Source organism: Microtus oregoni, unplaced genomic scaffold, assembly GCF_018167655.1.
Source record: "Microtus oregoni isolate MIOR12 unplaced genomic scaffold, Mior012 000105F_ref0000443, whole genome shotgun sequence".
Lineage (NCBI taxonomy): Eukaryota > Metazoa > Chordata > Mammalia > Rodentia > Cricetidae > Microtus > Microtus oregoni.
The window spans coordinates 2,729,026-2,744,188 of NW_024544720.1; the positions used below are offsets into that span (position 1 = coordinate 2,729,026).

General features: G+C 38.8%; 1 protein-coding gene across 5 annotated transcripts in view; it reads right to left on the reverse strand.

Moving 5' to 3' along the window:
- The window catches only part of LOC121443338 (ubiquitin carboxyl-terminal hydrolase 14), a 44,577-nt gene that overhangs the window by 12,084 nt on the left and 17,330 nt on the right, over positions 1 to 15,163 (reverse strand). For all 5 annotated transcript variants that reach the window (XM_041645060.1, XM_041645061.1, XM_041645059.1 and 2 more), the window contains 8 exons: positions 12,770 to 12,828; positions 10,891 to 11,021; positions 6,900 to 6,980; positions 6,481 to 6,563; positions 5,345 to 5,459; positions 2,575 to 2,640; positions 1,988 to 2,080; positions 633 to 761 (listed from right to left, as the gene is read on the reverse strand). In XM_041645060.1, coding sequence (XP_041500994.1) covers positions 633 to 761; positions 1,988 to 2,080; positions 2,575 to 2,640; positions 5,345 to 5,459; positions 6,481 to 6,563; positions 6,900 to 6,980; positions 10,891 to 11,021; positions 12,770 to 12,828 — 757 coding nt within the window. The remainder of the gene's footprint in view (positions 1 to 632; positions 762 to 1,987; positions 2,081 to 2,574; positions 2,641 to 5,344; positions 5,460 to 6,480; positions 6,564 to 6,899; positions 6,981 to 10,890; positions 11,022 to 12,769; positions 12,829 to 15,163) is intronic.

Below are 15,163 nucleotides of genomic sequence, written 5' to 3' on the forward strand. Positions count from 1 at the left end.
GAAAATAAATTTCCTGCTTACAATAATATCTGCAAATAAACATTTTACCAACTTTATTCACACAGACAAAAACTGAAAACGATCTAAGTATCCTTTAATAGAAGAACGGTTAAGCAAACCACAGAATGCCCACACAAGCAGTGATAAAAACACTGCTACTGACATACAAAACCTAGATGAGTTCTGGGGAATTCTGAACGAAGAATCAATTTCAAAAGTTTGTCTAATAAACGGGAGCTTAATTTCATTTAGTAACTTTCTTGAAATTATTCGAGAAGCATAGAAGCATGATGGGGATGAGACTAAGATGGTAACCCTACACCTCCCACTCTAACACAAGGAGGTTAAAATACCTCAAGGAAAATCATCAATGTAGAAAATGCAGACTTCATGGGAATGCACACATGCTGTAGACCCCAGGGCAAAGATAAGAAGGGGTCTGCTTTCCCACAACAGAGCCACTGCTTCTGGCACTATATTATTGCAACTACGGCTAACATCAAGATATGCAAGATGTATGCACCTCCTACCTGAAATGTAGGCTGATCATTTTCATAATAGTAACGGCTACTGCTAGGCACTAAATGAAGATTTAAATGGCAGTAGTTAAAAATACAGAAAAAAGAACCTACTGCATTTGGTTGCTGATTCACTTTCTTATCTTCTAGATCCTTGAATTTTGACCGAAAAGAGACCATTTTCTCTTGAAGCTCTGGTGTGCAGAGTTCATAAACATCCAGCATAAGAGGAAACTTAACATCCTATAACAGAAAAAAAAAGTGCAAAAAGACAATTCTTTAAAATACATAAACACTTTCAAAGTAATACTTTCATAATTCAAATAGAAGTTGAAAATGAAGTCTGTGACATCACAGAAAAAGATTGCCACTGAAGAAATCCTTTGACTTATTTTCAAAGGTGACTTGCAATAAATGGGCTCTGTGTTTACAAAAAGAACCCACAAAACCCGGAGGGAATAGTGGAGTAGGGTTGGGGAAAAATGGAGGAAAAGGAATGAGGAGTGGATTTGACCAAACAAATTATATGCATGTACAATCAAACACTTAAAACAAAATTAAAGAACGATCTGATTCTAACCTTTATATAGTAACTACTTTTCCAGATCTTTTTCCATTAAATAATCAAGCCAATACACATGACCACAGAAGCTGTACTTGTTTAAAAGAGCATTCGTAGCCAGTGCTTTGCTGGCAAAAACAATTTTTATAAAGAAACAACACTGAAACAGTTAAAGAACATATTAAAATAGCTGCAGTAAATACTAGTAGAGCCCCAACTTCGATTTAACCTTCACCTACAACTCTATTAGAAAATGTTATGAATTTCAGCTTCAGAGGCTAGATTCATTCATATCATTCTTCCCAAGGAATTTTGTAGACACACAAGTAGTCTACCCAGCTCAAGACAGTTCAAGGAATCACAGCCTAAGTTCTGTGGGGCGTAAATGCAATGCACTGTGCTTACTGCCTCTGTCCTCATTTCCAACGAATCCCCTCAAATCTGATCTATGAAGTGAAGGATCTAATTTAAGGCAGTACGTCTGTGGTGTGCAAGAATACTACAATTATCTGTGAATCCTTTGAAAAATATAAAATGCTAACTCCAAGACTTAGATGTGTAAGGCTGAAGGAAGAAGTCATGCATATGTAAAACCAAAGGGGTAATACATAATTTAATAAATAACATGGGTAAAGATTGCCCACCTAATATTAACCACCCCAACCATCTCAAAACTGTTCTTTTGGGGTTTTGTTGTTGTTGTTTTTTAATTTTTTTAAAGACAGGATTTCTCTATTTAGAGTGTGTTCTGGAACACACTCTATAGAGCAGCCTGGCCAGGAAAGGGATTGAAAGTGTGTGCCACCCCAGCTGAAAGCTATTGTAATACAATAGATAAATCTATTATAGATTAGGGATTGCCTTCAAAGGATTATATTTAATATGCAAGTTAAAATTCATTACTAACCTTAAGAACTTTGGCGTTCACAGATTCTTTCTCTTTATAAAAAAATCGAACCATCTGAATAGTTAAGTAAGCAGGCAGCCGGCTGATCTTAGACTAAGGAGAGAAATGGGAAGAAATCCTTTATATCTAAGGCCACATAAGTTTTTTTTATTTTGGTAGTAAAAACAAAGCTCAAATAAAATTAACTGGAACTCTTTCACTTTTTTGTATGTTAACAATGTGGGTGAGCATCCAAATGTGCACTTGTATGCGCATTTACAAGTATGTAGGCACATGTATCGTGACAATGCACGTGTGAATGTGCATGTGGAAGGCGAAGGTTGACAGGAGGTGCCTTTCTCAACCACTCTTCACCTTTTCTATTTCTTGCTGAACCCTGAGCTCACTGTTCCGATAAGTCCAACCCATCAGTTCTACCTATTGCACCCTGGGATTGGAAGCAGGAAGCCATGCCTACCCAGCTTTGACATAGTTCTGAGGTTCCAAATTCCAATTCTTGGGCTTGCTTTTCCCACTCAGCCACCTCCCTGCCCCTGAATCCTTTCAATGAAAAGAAATTCAATTTCAAAAGGAAATCTATAACTTACAGACTTGATGTACAAAGCATTTCTCTGCAATGTTGGAGACTGTTTAGTAATTTCTTCCTGCAGTCGCTGAAAAGAGACATTACAGACAACCAGATATCAGATTTAAAACTCTTGTCTGCAGCAGACTCACACAGCTCATTTTAAAACACAGCAATATTTAATTAATAATAATACATCAGTGCATTTATCCTAGTGAAAAACAATTCAAATAAACATGACGTAGGTAGGGGTTTTTTTGTTTTTTGTTTTTTGGTTTTTTTAAGATTTGTGCACACTTTTAATCCCAGAATTCAGGAGGCAAAGGCAGGCAAATCTCTGTGAGTTTGAGACCAGCCAGACCTATTAAACAGAGAAACCATATCTAAAAGAACAGAAAACCAGGCAAGCAGAAAAGAATCCCTCTGAATACAATGTTGCTCAAGGTCAGAGAAGATAAATTGTTATTTTTTAAATAATAAAGCTTTCTGTGACCCTATATCTATGAATAATCAGAATACCCACACTAGAAACTAAGAGAAGGTAGGAAACCCTTGTTCTTCATTCACTAATATAAAAGCCTGTCAGCATCAATTAGGTTAATTTTAAATCTGAGAAGGATTAACAAAGAAAATGTGTTAACCTAAGGCAGCGATTCTCAACCTGTGTGCTACAACCTCTTTAGGGGTGTTGAATGACCCTTTCACAGGGATCAGACATCAGATATTTACATTCATTCATTCATAATAGTAGCAAAATTAGTTATAAAATAGTAACAAAAACAATTTTATAGTGGGGGTCACCACAACATGAGGAATTATTAAAAGATCGCAGCATTAGGAAGGCTGGGAAACCACTGGTCTAAGGGATGTGGGGAAATCTTTAGCTACAACTTCTCTCCTCCGGCTAGATTTGTTAGTCTCTATTTCAAGAGTGATTTAAAATGGCACACGTTAGTGCATGCTGAAAACTTGAAAAACAACCTGGCACATAGTTTATATGTAATAAAGATTCTCTATTATTTTCAATGTGCTACCTATATGTACATATATAAATTAGCAAAACTAAACAAACATGAACTAAAAGAATTTACAGTTCATAATTTAGTATCTTACAATTGTGTAATTGAAGACTGGTTTTGAAAAAATTTACCAATCACATTATAAAAGGAATCACTGCAGCTTTAACACATAATAACCATGCAAAGTTAAAACATCAAGTAAAATGACTTAAAATCCAAACAAACAGCGGGAGGTGACGACGCCCGCCTCTCTTCCCACCATTCATTAGACAGAACTCTCGAGTTTGAAGCCAGCCTGGTCTACAAAGCAAGTTCTAGGACCGTCAGGGCTGTACAGAGAAACCCTGTCTTCAAAAAGGAAAAAGGAAAAGAAAAAAAATCCAAACAAATGATGATAAAATCTTTAAAATTATAAAGGGGGGGAAAAAACCCACACAATTCAGAAATATATTTTTAAGAAAGTCTAGCTAGAATTAGGTGTACTGGTAGATGGTAATCCCAGCACAGTGGAGGCTGAGCCAAGAGGTCTGCAAGTTCCTAAGCTACAAAGTGTGTACCCATGTGTGCAAATACACTTGCTTGTGTCAAAGTATTCGTCAGCAAGCTACAATTAACAGAATGCAATGCTGTCAGGTTGTCATCCAGACCTCAGTATAGCTTTGCTATAATTTTACAAAATTTAAAATAATGCCTGCAGAATCCCTGACAAAACATTCAATTCTAATTCTAATTAACACATTCACATTCCATTTTTATGTCCTCTAACTTATAATTATCAATTTATGAAACTATGTTAATAGTGCTTTATTAGTTAAAAAACCAACTGCAGTGTGATGTTCAAATACACAGGTAATTCTTGACATTCAGAGCGGCTGTGTGACACCATGAGCACTGAATTAGTAAATACTGAACCATGTTCCTAGGAGAAATATTGGTAAGTTGCTGCAAACTTCTGGTCGCCCTTCCATTAAAGGTGTTTCCATGTAAAGATGTCTTACTTCACCTACAGTGCTGCACCTGTAACAGAACAATCCTAATACATCATCACAGCATCCTTGTACTTAGGAATGCCATATGTTTGGAGATAATTCTAAACACAAAAATTTCCAACAACATTAAAATAAAAAAGCATGATGCTACAAAAGACACATATATGGTGTGTCAACTAAACAAGAAAAGCAATTCATGTAGTACTACTGTGTGACACTAAACTCAAAAATTGTGCTACTGCATTGGGAAAATAGCTCTCAATATTGTTCTTGCCACACAAACATGAGAACCCAAGTTGGATCTTTAGAACCCGTATTAAAAAGCCAGGAATGGTAGCACACTTATAACTCCAGTGCTGAGGAAGAAGAGACAGGCAAATCCCTGGGTCTTGCTGTCCAATCAGCCAAGTTGCCAAGTCAAAGATGAGTTTTTAAGACGGGTTTCTCTGTGTAGTTATGGTTGTCCTGGAACTTGCTTGTAGACCAGGTTGTCCTCAAATGCAGAGATCCGCCTGCCTCTGCTTCCCACGTGCTGGGATTAAAAGTGTGTCACCAATGTTCGGCAGTCAGTGACTGTCTTAAAGATAAAGTGGGCATTGCCCAGGGTTGTCCTATGACTTCCATACACATACCACAAAAACCTACAACCTGTGCGTGCCCAACTCCTCTGCAGATAACCATCAAAACACAGCAAGAAGCACCTTTGAGTTTACAGACAAATTTTAGCCAATAAGCATATTCACAAATACAAAACCCACACGAGGCTCAGCTGTGGTTTCCTTACCAATTTAAGCCCTGTGAAAAGATATTTAACTTCCTGGTTGATAAAACAACTAAGTTGAAGTTGATTTTCCTTTCCTTTGGTGACCTCCTCTTCTTCAGATTCAGTACATTTCATGCTTTGTAAATTAAGGAATGGCAACAGCTATTCAAATTATTAGTTAATCTTGAAAAGAATAAATTATCCTAGAGTTATTAATAGTCATATGTTGATTTATTTTAAACATTAGTCTCCCAATAAAGATTCAATGCAACATGCTTTGCCTATCAACAATTTCATCAACAAAAATGAGTATATGTTGAAGAGACCACAACAGGATATAAGTTGTCATTCTGTTAAGTATCTTAATGATATAAATATGAGCAAAAAATGTTGACCAGATTTCTACCCACATCTCAGAAAATAGTTCCTAAAATTCATGTACATTATTAATTAATACATTAGTTTCATTTAAGTGAAACTTCTCTACAAGATAAATTTATGAGACACACTGATAACGGTGTTCTTAAGAAAAAATAATGGGGGTTGGAGAGGTGGTTCAGTAGTTAAGATCATGTACTGCTCTTCTGAAGGACCAGGATTTGAGTCCCAGCACCCAAGTCAGGTGTTCACAACAACCTCTAACTTCAGTTTCAGGGAATCTGATGCCTCTGGCCAACACACATATATGTATAATTTAAAAGTAAATAAATAAATATTTAAGAAAAAAATAATAATTATCCTTAAGGTATACATATTTATCTAAAGTTCAAAATCACTAAATGACTATTTTATCTACTCCTAATTAACATTATTATAAATTTTTAGGCATAAAATCCTGATGAAATTTTCTTCTGCTCTCCAATGCCAATCAGCCAACTAGACACTTTAGTGACAATTTACATTTTTTAAACTTTTGTTTTAATATTTATTTATTATATATACAATATTCTGTCTGTGTGTCTGCCTACAGGCCAGAAGAGGACACCAGACCCCATTACAGATGGTTGTGAGCCACCATGTGGTTGCTGGGAATTGAACTCAGGACTTTTGGAAGAGCAGGCAATGCTCTTAACTTCTGAGCCATCTCTCCAGCTCCACAATTTACTTCTTATAAACTTTGAATACAGTCTGTACAAATCTTGGCTCAATAAGGATACGTGGTTTCAAACTCAACACCAAAAAACTGATCAATTAAGCTTTTCTTTTTAGAAGGTGTCACGGTTGATGCAGAAGAATCTGTCTGCAAAATTAAAAGAAAATTCTAGTTTTAGTTTTCGTAGATTTCAATACAATCCAGTTTACTAATACATATTTAAAATTTTTAAATGTAGGTCTTTTGTGTATTTCATCCTATGATTCAAAATAATTACCAAAAGATTAAACATGTTGAATAAATATCAATAGATTATGTTTACAAGTAGACTAAAACGCTAGTCATCAAATTCTAAGTATAGGCTGAGCATCTAAAATATTCTGGCAGCTATCTACCAATTAAGCTATATTTATTTAAAGCCATTCCAAGAAAAAGCAAAAAGACAATCAAAATAAACACAGAGTGGCATGAGTCTCTGGTCACCTCTTTAACGGAGTCATCCTCTATGGCTTCCAGCTTCTGCTGCAGCACGCGCATCATTTGTATCCAGCACTCGTTAGCATCCTGTGATGGAAAACGGAACACGTTTGTCCTGGCTGTAACAGTGTTTAGTCTTTAAAATTCTTTCAAACTAATTATTGTTTTCTTAAGAAAAAAAGGTATTTTCTTCTTTAAAAACACCCATTCAGAACTGGGCATGACAATGCCCACTTACAACCACACTTGGGAAGCAGAGCCACAAACTCAAGCCTGCGTGATCTAAACATAGTTCCAAAGCCACTCAGAGTTACACAGCAAAATCCTGTCTCAAAATAAATAAAACTTGTTAAGTGGACATGGCAGTGCACATCTTATTTTCAACACTCAGAAAGCCAAGGCAGAAGAATAGCTATCAATTTGAGGCTACACACATCTAAACTGGAGGCCAGCCTGGGTATAGAGCAAGACTCTGTCTCTACCCCTTACCCCACCCCACCCCACCTATACATACAGAGGCTGATGGTAAGGTAGCGCAACAGGTAATGTAAATACACCTGCCGCCAAACCTTGAAACCCTCATGGTATTAGTAGAAAACTGACCCCTGACCTCTGAACATGGTCCTTTAACCTCCATATACGTACCATGCCATTCATATCCCAGCCCCACACAAAAGAGAAATTTAAATTCTTCTAAAATTCTTTAAACATTTATTTACCTGTGTACATGTCCCTGAGTATGTGCACCACATGTGTGGGGGTGCCACAAAGACCGTAAAGAGGGTGTTACATTACTGGAACTGGAATTATAAACAATTGAGTCACCTAATCTGAGAGCTAAGAACTGAACCTGGGTCCTCTGGAAGAGCAACAAGCACTCTTAACCACTGAGCCATATCTTCCATCCCTTGTTTTTTAATCATGCATAAAAATAACTACTTTAATTAAACTGGTATAAGATCTTTCAAAAAGTAATGAATTTCAGAAAATTCATCCAGTAGATTTTGTACTTACTCTGAACTGAGCTACACTACTACAGATATTTCAATATTTTAGTGCGTGTGTGAGTGCATCCACATGTGAGTGCATCCACATGTGTGTGTATGAGTGCATCCACATGTGTGTGTGAGTGCATCCACATGTGTGTGTGAGTGCATCCACATGTGTGTGAGTTCATCCACATGTGTGTGTGAGTGCATCCACATGTGTCTGTGAGTGCATCCACGCGTGTGTGAGTGCATCCACATGTGAGTGCATCCACATGTGTGTGTATGAGTGCATCCACATGTGTGTGTGAGTGCATCCACATGTGTGTGTGAGTGCATCCACGTGTGTGTGAGTGCATCCACATGTGAGTGCATCCACATGTGTGTGTATGAGTGCATCCACATGTGTGTGTGAGTGCATCCACGTGTGTGTGAGTGCATCCACATGTGTGTGAGTGCATCCACATGTGTGTGTGAGTGCATCCACATGTGTATGTGTATGAGTGTATCCACATGTGTGTGTGAGTGCATCCACTTGTGTGTGAGTGCATCCACATGTGTGTGTATGAGTGCATCCACATGTGTGTGTGAGTGCATCCACGTGTGTGTGAGTGCATCCACGTGTGTGTGAGTGCATCCACGTGTGTGTGAGTGCATCCACGTGTGTGTGAGTGCATCCACATGTGTGTGTGAGTGCATCCACATGTGTGTATGAGTGCATCCACGTGTGTGTGAGTGCATCCACATGTGTGTGAGTGCATCCACATGTGTGTGTGAGTGCATCCACTTGTGTGTGAGTGCATCCACATGTACGCGTGTATGAGTGCATCCACATGTGTGTGAGTGCATCCACTTGTGTGTGAGTGCATCCACATGTGTGTGTGAGTGCATCCACATGTATGAGTGTATCCACATGTGTGTGAGTGCATCCACGTATGTATGAGTGCATCCACGTGTGTGTGAGTGCATCCACATGTGTGTGTGAGTGCATCCAACGTGTGTGTGTGAGTGCATCCACATGTGTGTGAGTGCATCCACGTGTGTGTGAATGTACCCACGTGTGTGTGAGTGCATCCACGTGTGTATGAGTGCATCCACATGTGTGTTTGAGTGCATCCACATGTGTGTGTGAGTGCATCCACATGTGTGTTTGAGTGCATCCACATGTGTGCGTGTATGAGTGCATCCACATGTGTGCGTGTATGAGTGCATCCACATGTATGTGTATGAGTGCATGCAATGTGTGTGTGAGTGCATCCACGTGTGTGTATGAGTGCATCCACGTGTGTGTATGAGTGCATCCACGTGTGTGTGAGTGCATCCACGTGTGTGTGAGTGCATCCACATGTGTGTGTGAGTGCATCCAATGTGTGTGTGAGTGCATCCACATGTGTGTGTGAGTGCATCCACGTGTGTGTGAATGCACCCACGTGTGTGTGAGTGCATCCACGTGTATGAGTGCATCCACGTGTGTGTATGACTGCATCCACGTGTGTGTGAGTGCATCCACATGTGTGTATGAGTGCATCCACATGTGTGTGTAAGTGCATCCACATGTGTGTGTGAGTGCATCCACATGTGTGCGTGTGAGTGCATCCACATGTGTGCGTGTGTGAGTGAATCCACATGTGCGTGTATGAGTGCATCCACATGTGTGTGTGAGTACATCCACATGTGTGAGTGCATCCACGTGTGTGAGTGTATCCACATGTGAGTTTGAGTGCATCCACATGTGTGTATGAGTGCATCCACATGTGTGTGAGTGCATCCACATGTGTGAGTGCATCCACATGTGTGTGAGTACATCCACATGTGTGTGAGTGCATCCACATGTGTGTGAGTGCATCCAATTGTGTGTATGAGTGCATCCACATGTGTGCGTGTATGAGTGCATCCACCTGTGTGTGAGTGCATCCACATGTGTGTAAGTGCATCCACATGTGTGTGAGTGCATCCACATGTGTGTGTGAGTGTACCCACATGTGTGCATGAATGCATCCACATGTGTGCATGAATGCATTCACATGTGTGATTGCAGAGAGCACAAGAGCGTGCTGCCCTGGGGTTGTAGTTAAGAGCAGTTATGAGTGACACAACATGGGTACTGGGAACACATGCTCCCCTGGAGTTGTAGTAAAGAGCAGTTATGGAGCCGGGCGGTGGTGGCGCCCGCCTTTAATCCCAGCACTCGGGAGGCAGAGGCAGGCGGATCTCTGTGAGTTCAAGGCCAGCCTGGTCTACAAGAGCTAGTTCTAGGACAGGCTCCAAAGCTACAGAGAAACCCTGTCTCAAAAAACCAAAAAAAAAAAAAAAAAAAAAAAAGAGCAGTTATGAGTGACACAACATGGGTACTGGGAACACAACTTGGGTCTTCTGGAAAAGCAACAAATGCTCGTAAGTTTTTTTAAAAAATGGAATACAGGGAGAGTCATCTCTCCACCCCCAAGCCCCACTTATTTTTAATTTACCTATTTTGGGAGCTAGAGATCAAACCCAGAGCTTCATTAATGCTAAAGCGGTGTTTAATCATTCAACTCTACTCCTCCCCTTATTTAAATTTTTAAAAGGACATCAGGGCCTTATAGGGATATAACGTATAGGGTTGAAAACATCAAGATGACCAGCTAAGATGACAGCCACACTGTGGTAAGAGATAATGACGTGAACTAAAGCAGACTAAGACCTGTGTTTACAACTACATTACAGTTACTATCAGTGCGGGACACCTAAGTTTTGGGTTAGAGCTACGCGAGGAAAGTGCCTGCTGTCCAAGCTGAATGTGCATGCCCAAAACCCATGTCCAAGTCAAACATGTAGCCAGAGCATTTGTAATCCTAGTGCTTCTACCAGGAGAGAAGAGAAGTGGAGAAACAAGAGTGCCTCTGTTTAAAGTGGAAGGCAAGAACTGACACCAAATGCACACTGTGACGTGTACATTCACATTTACACACACACGCACAAAGATAATCTAAGTCTCTCATTTTGTAAAATAGAAACCTGTTCCTGATTACCTGCTGAAGATACTGTCCTTGTTCACCCTTCTCCGCAAACTGTGGGAAAGCCATGTGCAGAAACTGCAGTAGAATAATAGGTGGTATACTAGAAGACGTTTTATCCATAGACTCAAACAAATCTCTAAGGGCTTAAAAAGAAAACAAATATTCATTTAGAAAAACAGTAACATATTTAATATATGGTTATTTTGTAGTAATAAAAATGTTCCAAAATTATACAACACTATGAAGAATGATGGACACATTTCAAATGGGTGACCTGTATGACATGTGGCTTACACTTAAATAAAACTTCTGAGGATAAAATAGCACAGCTATAAAACATTTTCTAATCTAATTATTTATGAGATGATTCATTTCTAGTCAGGCATGGTAGTGTGTACCTATAATCTCATTTCTTGAGAGGATATAGCAATAAGATCTTGAGTTCAAGACCAACTTGGACTACATGGTGACATCCAGTCTCAATAATAAAGTGGGGGCTGTTCATTAATTACAATATCAAATTCCCCTCACATAGTAAAGAAGCACATGATGCTGGCCTTTAGAGAATACCCAATAGCTTAGGTAGGGAGCACACTTAGCTCGCATGAGGCCCAAGTTCAATCTTTAGCACCACAAAAATAGTAATTTAGATTTATTCTTACACATATTACTTCTTTATTAACATCAAGTAAGTTTTTTCTTAATAACAATCACAACAACACTACTAAAACTTATTTCTGTCACCTCTTAATGTCATTCCCAGGGATTTAACTAACAGAATTTGCAAACAAAATAACAACACAAAAAAATCCAAAGGTCTGGCCTGGGAAGAGGAGCCTAAGCTCAACTCCCAGAGCCCATTAAAAAAGCTGGAGACAATGGTATACACTTCTCATTTCAACCACAGAGAGATGGGAACAGGGAGACCCTGGGTTCCATGACCACCAAGACTTGCCTAACTGGCAAAGTTCCAGGCGAGTGAAAAATAAAAGATATTTGATCCTACGCAATGTGCTGGCTTTGTGGGAGCCTAGCCAGTCTGGATGTTCACCTTCCTAGATATGGACAGAGGGGGGAGGACCTAGGACTTACCACAGGACAGGGAACCCTGACTGCTCTTTGGACTGGAGAGGGAGGGGGAGAGGAGTGGGAGGAGGGGGAGAAGGATGAGAAGAGGGGGAGAAGGGTGGGAGGAGGGGGAGGGAAATGGGAGGCTGGGAGGAGGTGGAAACTTGTTTTTTTTTTTTTCTTCCTTTTCTCAATAATAAAAAAAAATGAAAAAAAAAGAAAGAAAAAAAAAGAAAAAGAAAAGATAAATGGCTCCCAAAGAACACCCAAGGCTGACCTCTGGCTCCACGTGCACTAATACACAACACACAAAAATGTGACTACATGCACATACTCCAAACAAACACCAGAAGGGAAGTTTACTCTTTGAAAGACAAGGAAAAAATATATTTAGTTTGTAATCTGCATACATTTCAAGTTATTTAATATAAGGATAAAGATATTCCATATAAATGAAGTGACAGACAAAAAAGAAATTAGTTGCTATTTGTTTGTTCATTTTTTTTTTACATAGGCCTGGCCATCCTGAAACCTACAGAGATCCATCTACTTCTGCCTCCTAAGTGCTGGGATTAAAGGCTTGGGGCACCAGGCCCAGTACTGCCACCATTTTCTTTTTTAAATAAAAAAGGTGCTGTGGCTTCACCTGGAGAGATGGTTCTGGGAGTAAGGTCCCTGCCGACAAGCCTGACTTGAGTTCAGTTCTCCTAGGACCTACTTACAAAAGCTGCCCTGACCTCTACACGTGCACATGGACACACACATACACACATGTAAGTAACATTTACTGAATAGGACAGCCCCTCTCAGTATACGTACTGACCTGCAGTAATATACTGTGCTGAAGCCATTTCCCCTGAAGCTCTCAAGGCACCTGCATACCTAGGAACATTAAGTATAACAAACATAATTAAATTCATCCTGAAATTTAAATGAGAAGAAATTAAAAGAACTTATTAGGATACTGTTGAATTCAAATTTCTCAAAGTATTTTTCCCATTCTGATCTTATTCATATAAGCACAATGGACCTTCAAAAGCTATTAAACTTAAAAGCCACATACTTAGATTCATTACTCATCGAACATAACTCAGTCACTAGCAGGTCAATGTTCTAGCAGAGAGTACCTACTTTCAGCATTACTCCTCTAACAACATTCTAGTAGAGAGTATCTACTTTCACTTTCAGCTTTATGATCCTCAGTTAATTTACAATAGCACAGAACACGAAACATCGAAAGGAAAAAAATCCAACCATGGTCACTGCTCACATATTACCTCATTATATAGAATCTCAATCCCCACTTACTGATAAATTCTCTATGGTAAAACATGGCTTTTCTACTACATTCACTAGAGTCTCTAATAATATCTCAGAGAAGAGACCAGTCAGAATTGCCCGCACGATCAACCTTGACAAACCTCAACTTTAGGTCGAATAAAGAAATAAACCAAAAATGAAAGCCTACATGATCTGTCTGCATTCCAGAACTGCAAAGTAACCCGAGATATGAAGTTGTCAGAGATACTTAGAGAAAATGGGATTTTTAGCTGGAGAAATAAAATGTTCTAGGTTGGCAGGAAAATAGATCACAACGCATTTGCATCTGTCAAAACTAATCAAATCCAACAAGGAAAAAAATAAACGACAAAACCAAACAGTGTGGTATGTGTCCCTACAGGTGTAAAGTATGCCTCAATTTAAAAACATAAAAGCACTTTGCTTACTTCAATAGGATGAAGGAGGCCACCAAAGAGATGTTAAATTCCTCCAACTCAAGGGCTTTGCTTTCCTGCCATCTCTTTATAATTTTTTGAAACTATAAGGTTTTTGTTTGAAGTTTTTGTTTTGTTTTTGGTTTTTTAAATTTATAGAGTCAGATGGAGTGGAGGGCAGGAAACATCTTTAAGACTACTTCAGATTCTCAAAGAAATCAAAGCAGGACTAATTTACAAAACTTGAGAGCAGAGCACAGGTGGTGAACCAGTCAGTGAAGACAGGTAAGTGGCACAATGAAGTCTGTCCCAAAACATAACTTTTTTTTAAAAAAATATTTATTTATTTATTTATTTATTATGTATACGATGTTCTGTCTGTGTGCATGCCTGCAGGACAGAAGAGGGCACCAGACCTCATTACAGATGGTTGTGAGCCACCATGTGGTTGCTGGGAATTGAACTCAGGACCTTTGGAAGAGCAGGCAATGCTTTTAACCTCTGAGCCATCTCTCCAGCCCCCAAAACATAACTTTTTAAAAGTAAAATGCAGATAAAAACATTAGAAGTACGAAAAAATGATCTAAACATTTTGGGCTGGAGAGATGGCTTAGCAGCTTAGAGGTCCTTTGCAGAGGACCCAGGTTTAATTCCCAGCACCCACATGACAGCTCAAAATCATAACTCTAGTTTCATGGGATCCAATGCCCTTTTCTGACCTCCAAGGGAATCAAGAACACCGATTGTGCAAACTACATGCATGCAGGCAAAACACTCAAACATAAAATACTTCAAAAATCATTAAAAAAAAAAAATCAAACCCGAAAGTTCTAATTTAGTCAAATTTAAAGTACTTAATTTAGTACCATAGTTAAAAAAAAAAAATAAGTAAACACTCAGATTCTAAGAACATTTAGGAAAAGAAAAAAACCTAAAACTACTAACAAAAAAAGAAACAGCAACCACTCTCAGACCAGAAAGGCCTATGAAACTCTGAGAAATAACTATTAACCACTGAAGAAACAATTTCGACCCAGGATATTTGCACCAAGAGAAATGGGTTAAAAAAAAATAGTATTTTGAAAAAAGATCACAAAAGGCTTACTGTGAATGTATCAGGTCATATTTCTAAGTAAAAATAAAAGAGGGAAAAAAGTGCTAAAGATGAAAATAACTACCAGTATCAAGTACTAAATAATTTGTTCATATTTTCATTAAAAATCTTTCAATAAAGGCTCCCCAATCGCCATCATACAAACAGCTCATTATCATATTATTATAATGTATGTGTGCACACGTGCACGCACACATGTGTATGTCACAGAAGAGGGAAAACAACTGTCGGGCATCAGTTTTCCCCTTCCACATATGGGTCCTGGGTACTGAACTCAGGACATGCAGTAGGCATCTTTACCAACTGAAAAATCTCACTGGCCCCCATGGCATTTTTTTTAAGGATTCATTTATGTTATTTCATGTACATGAGTGTTTTGTCTGCATAT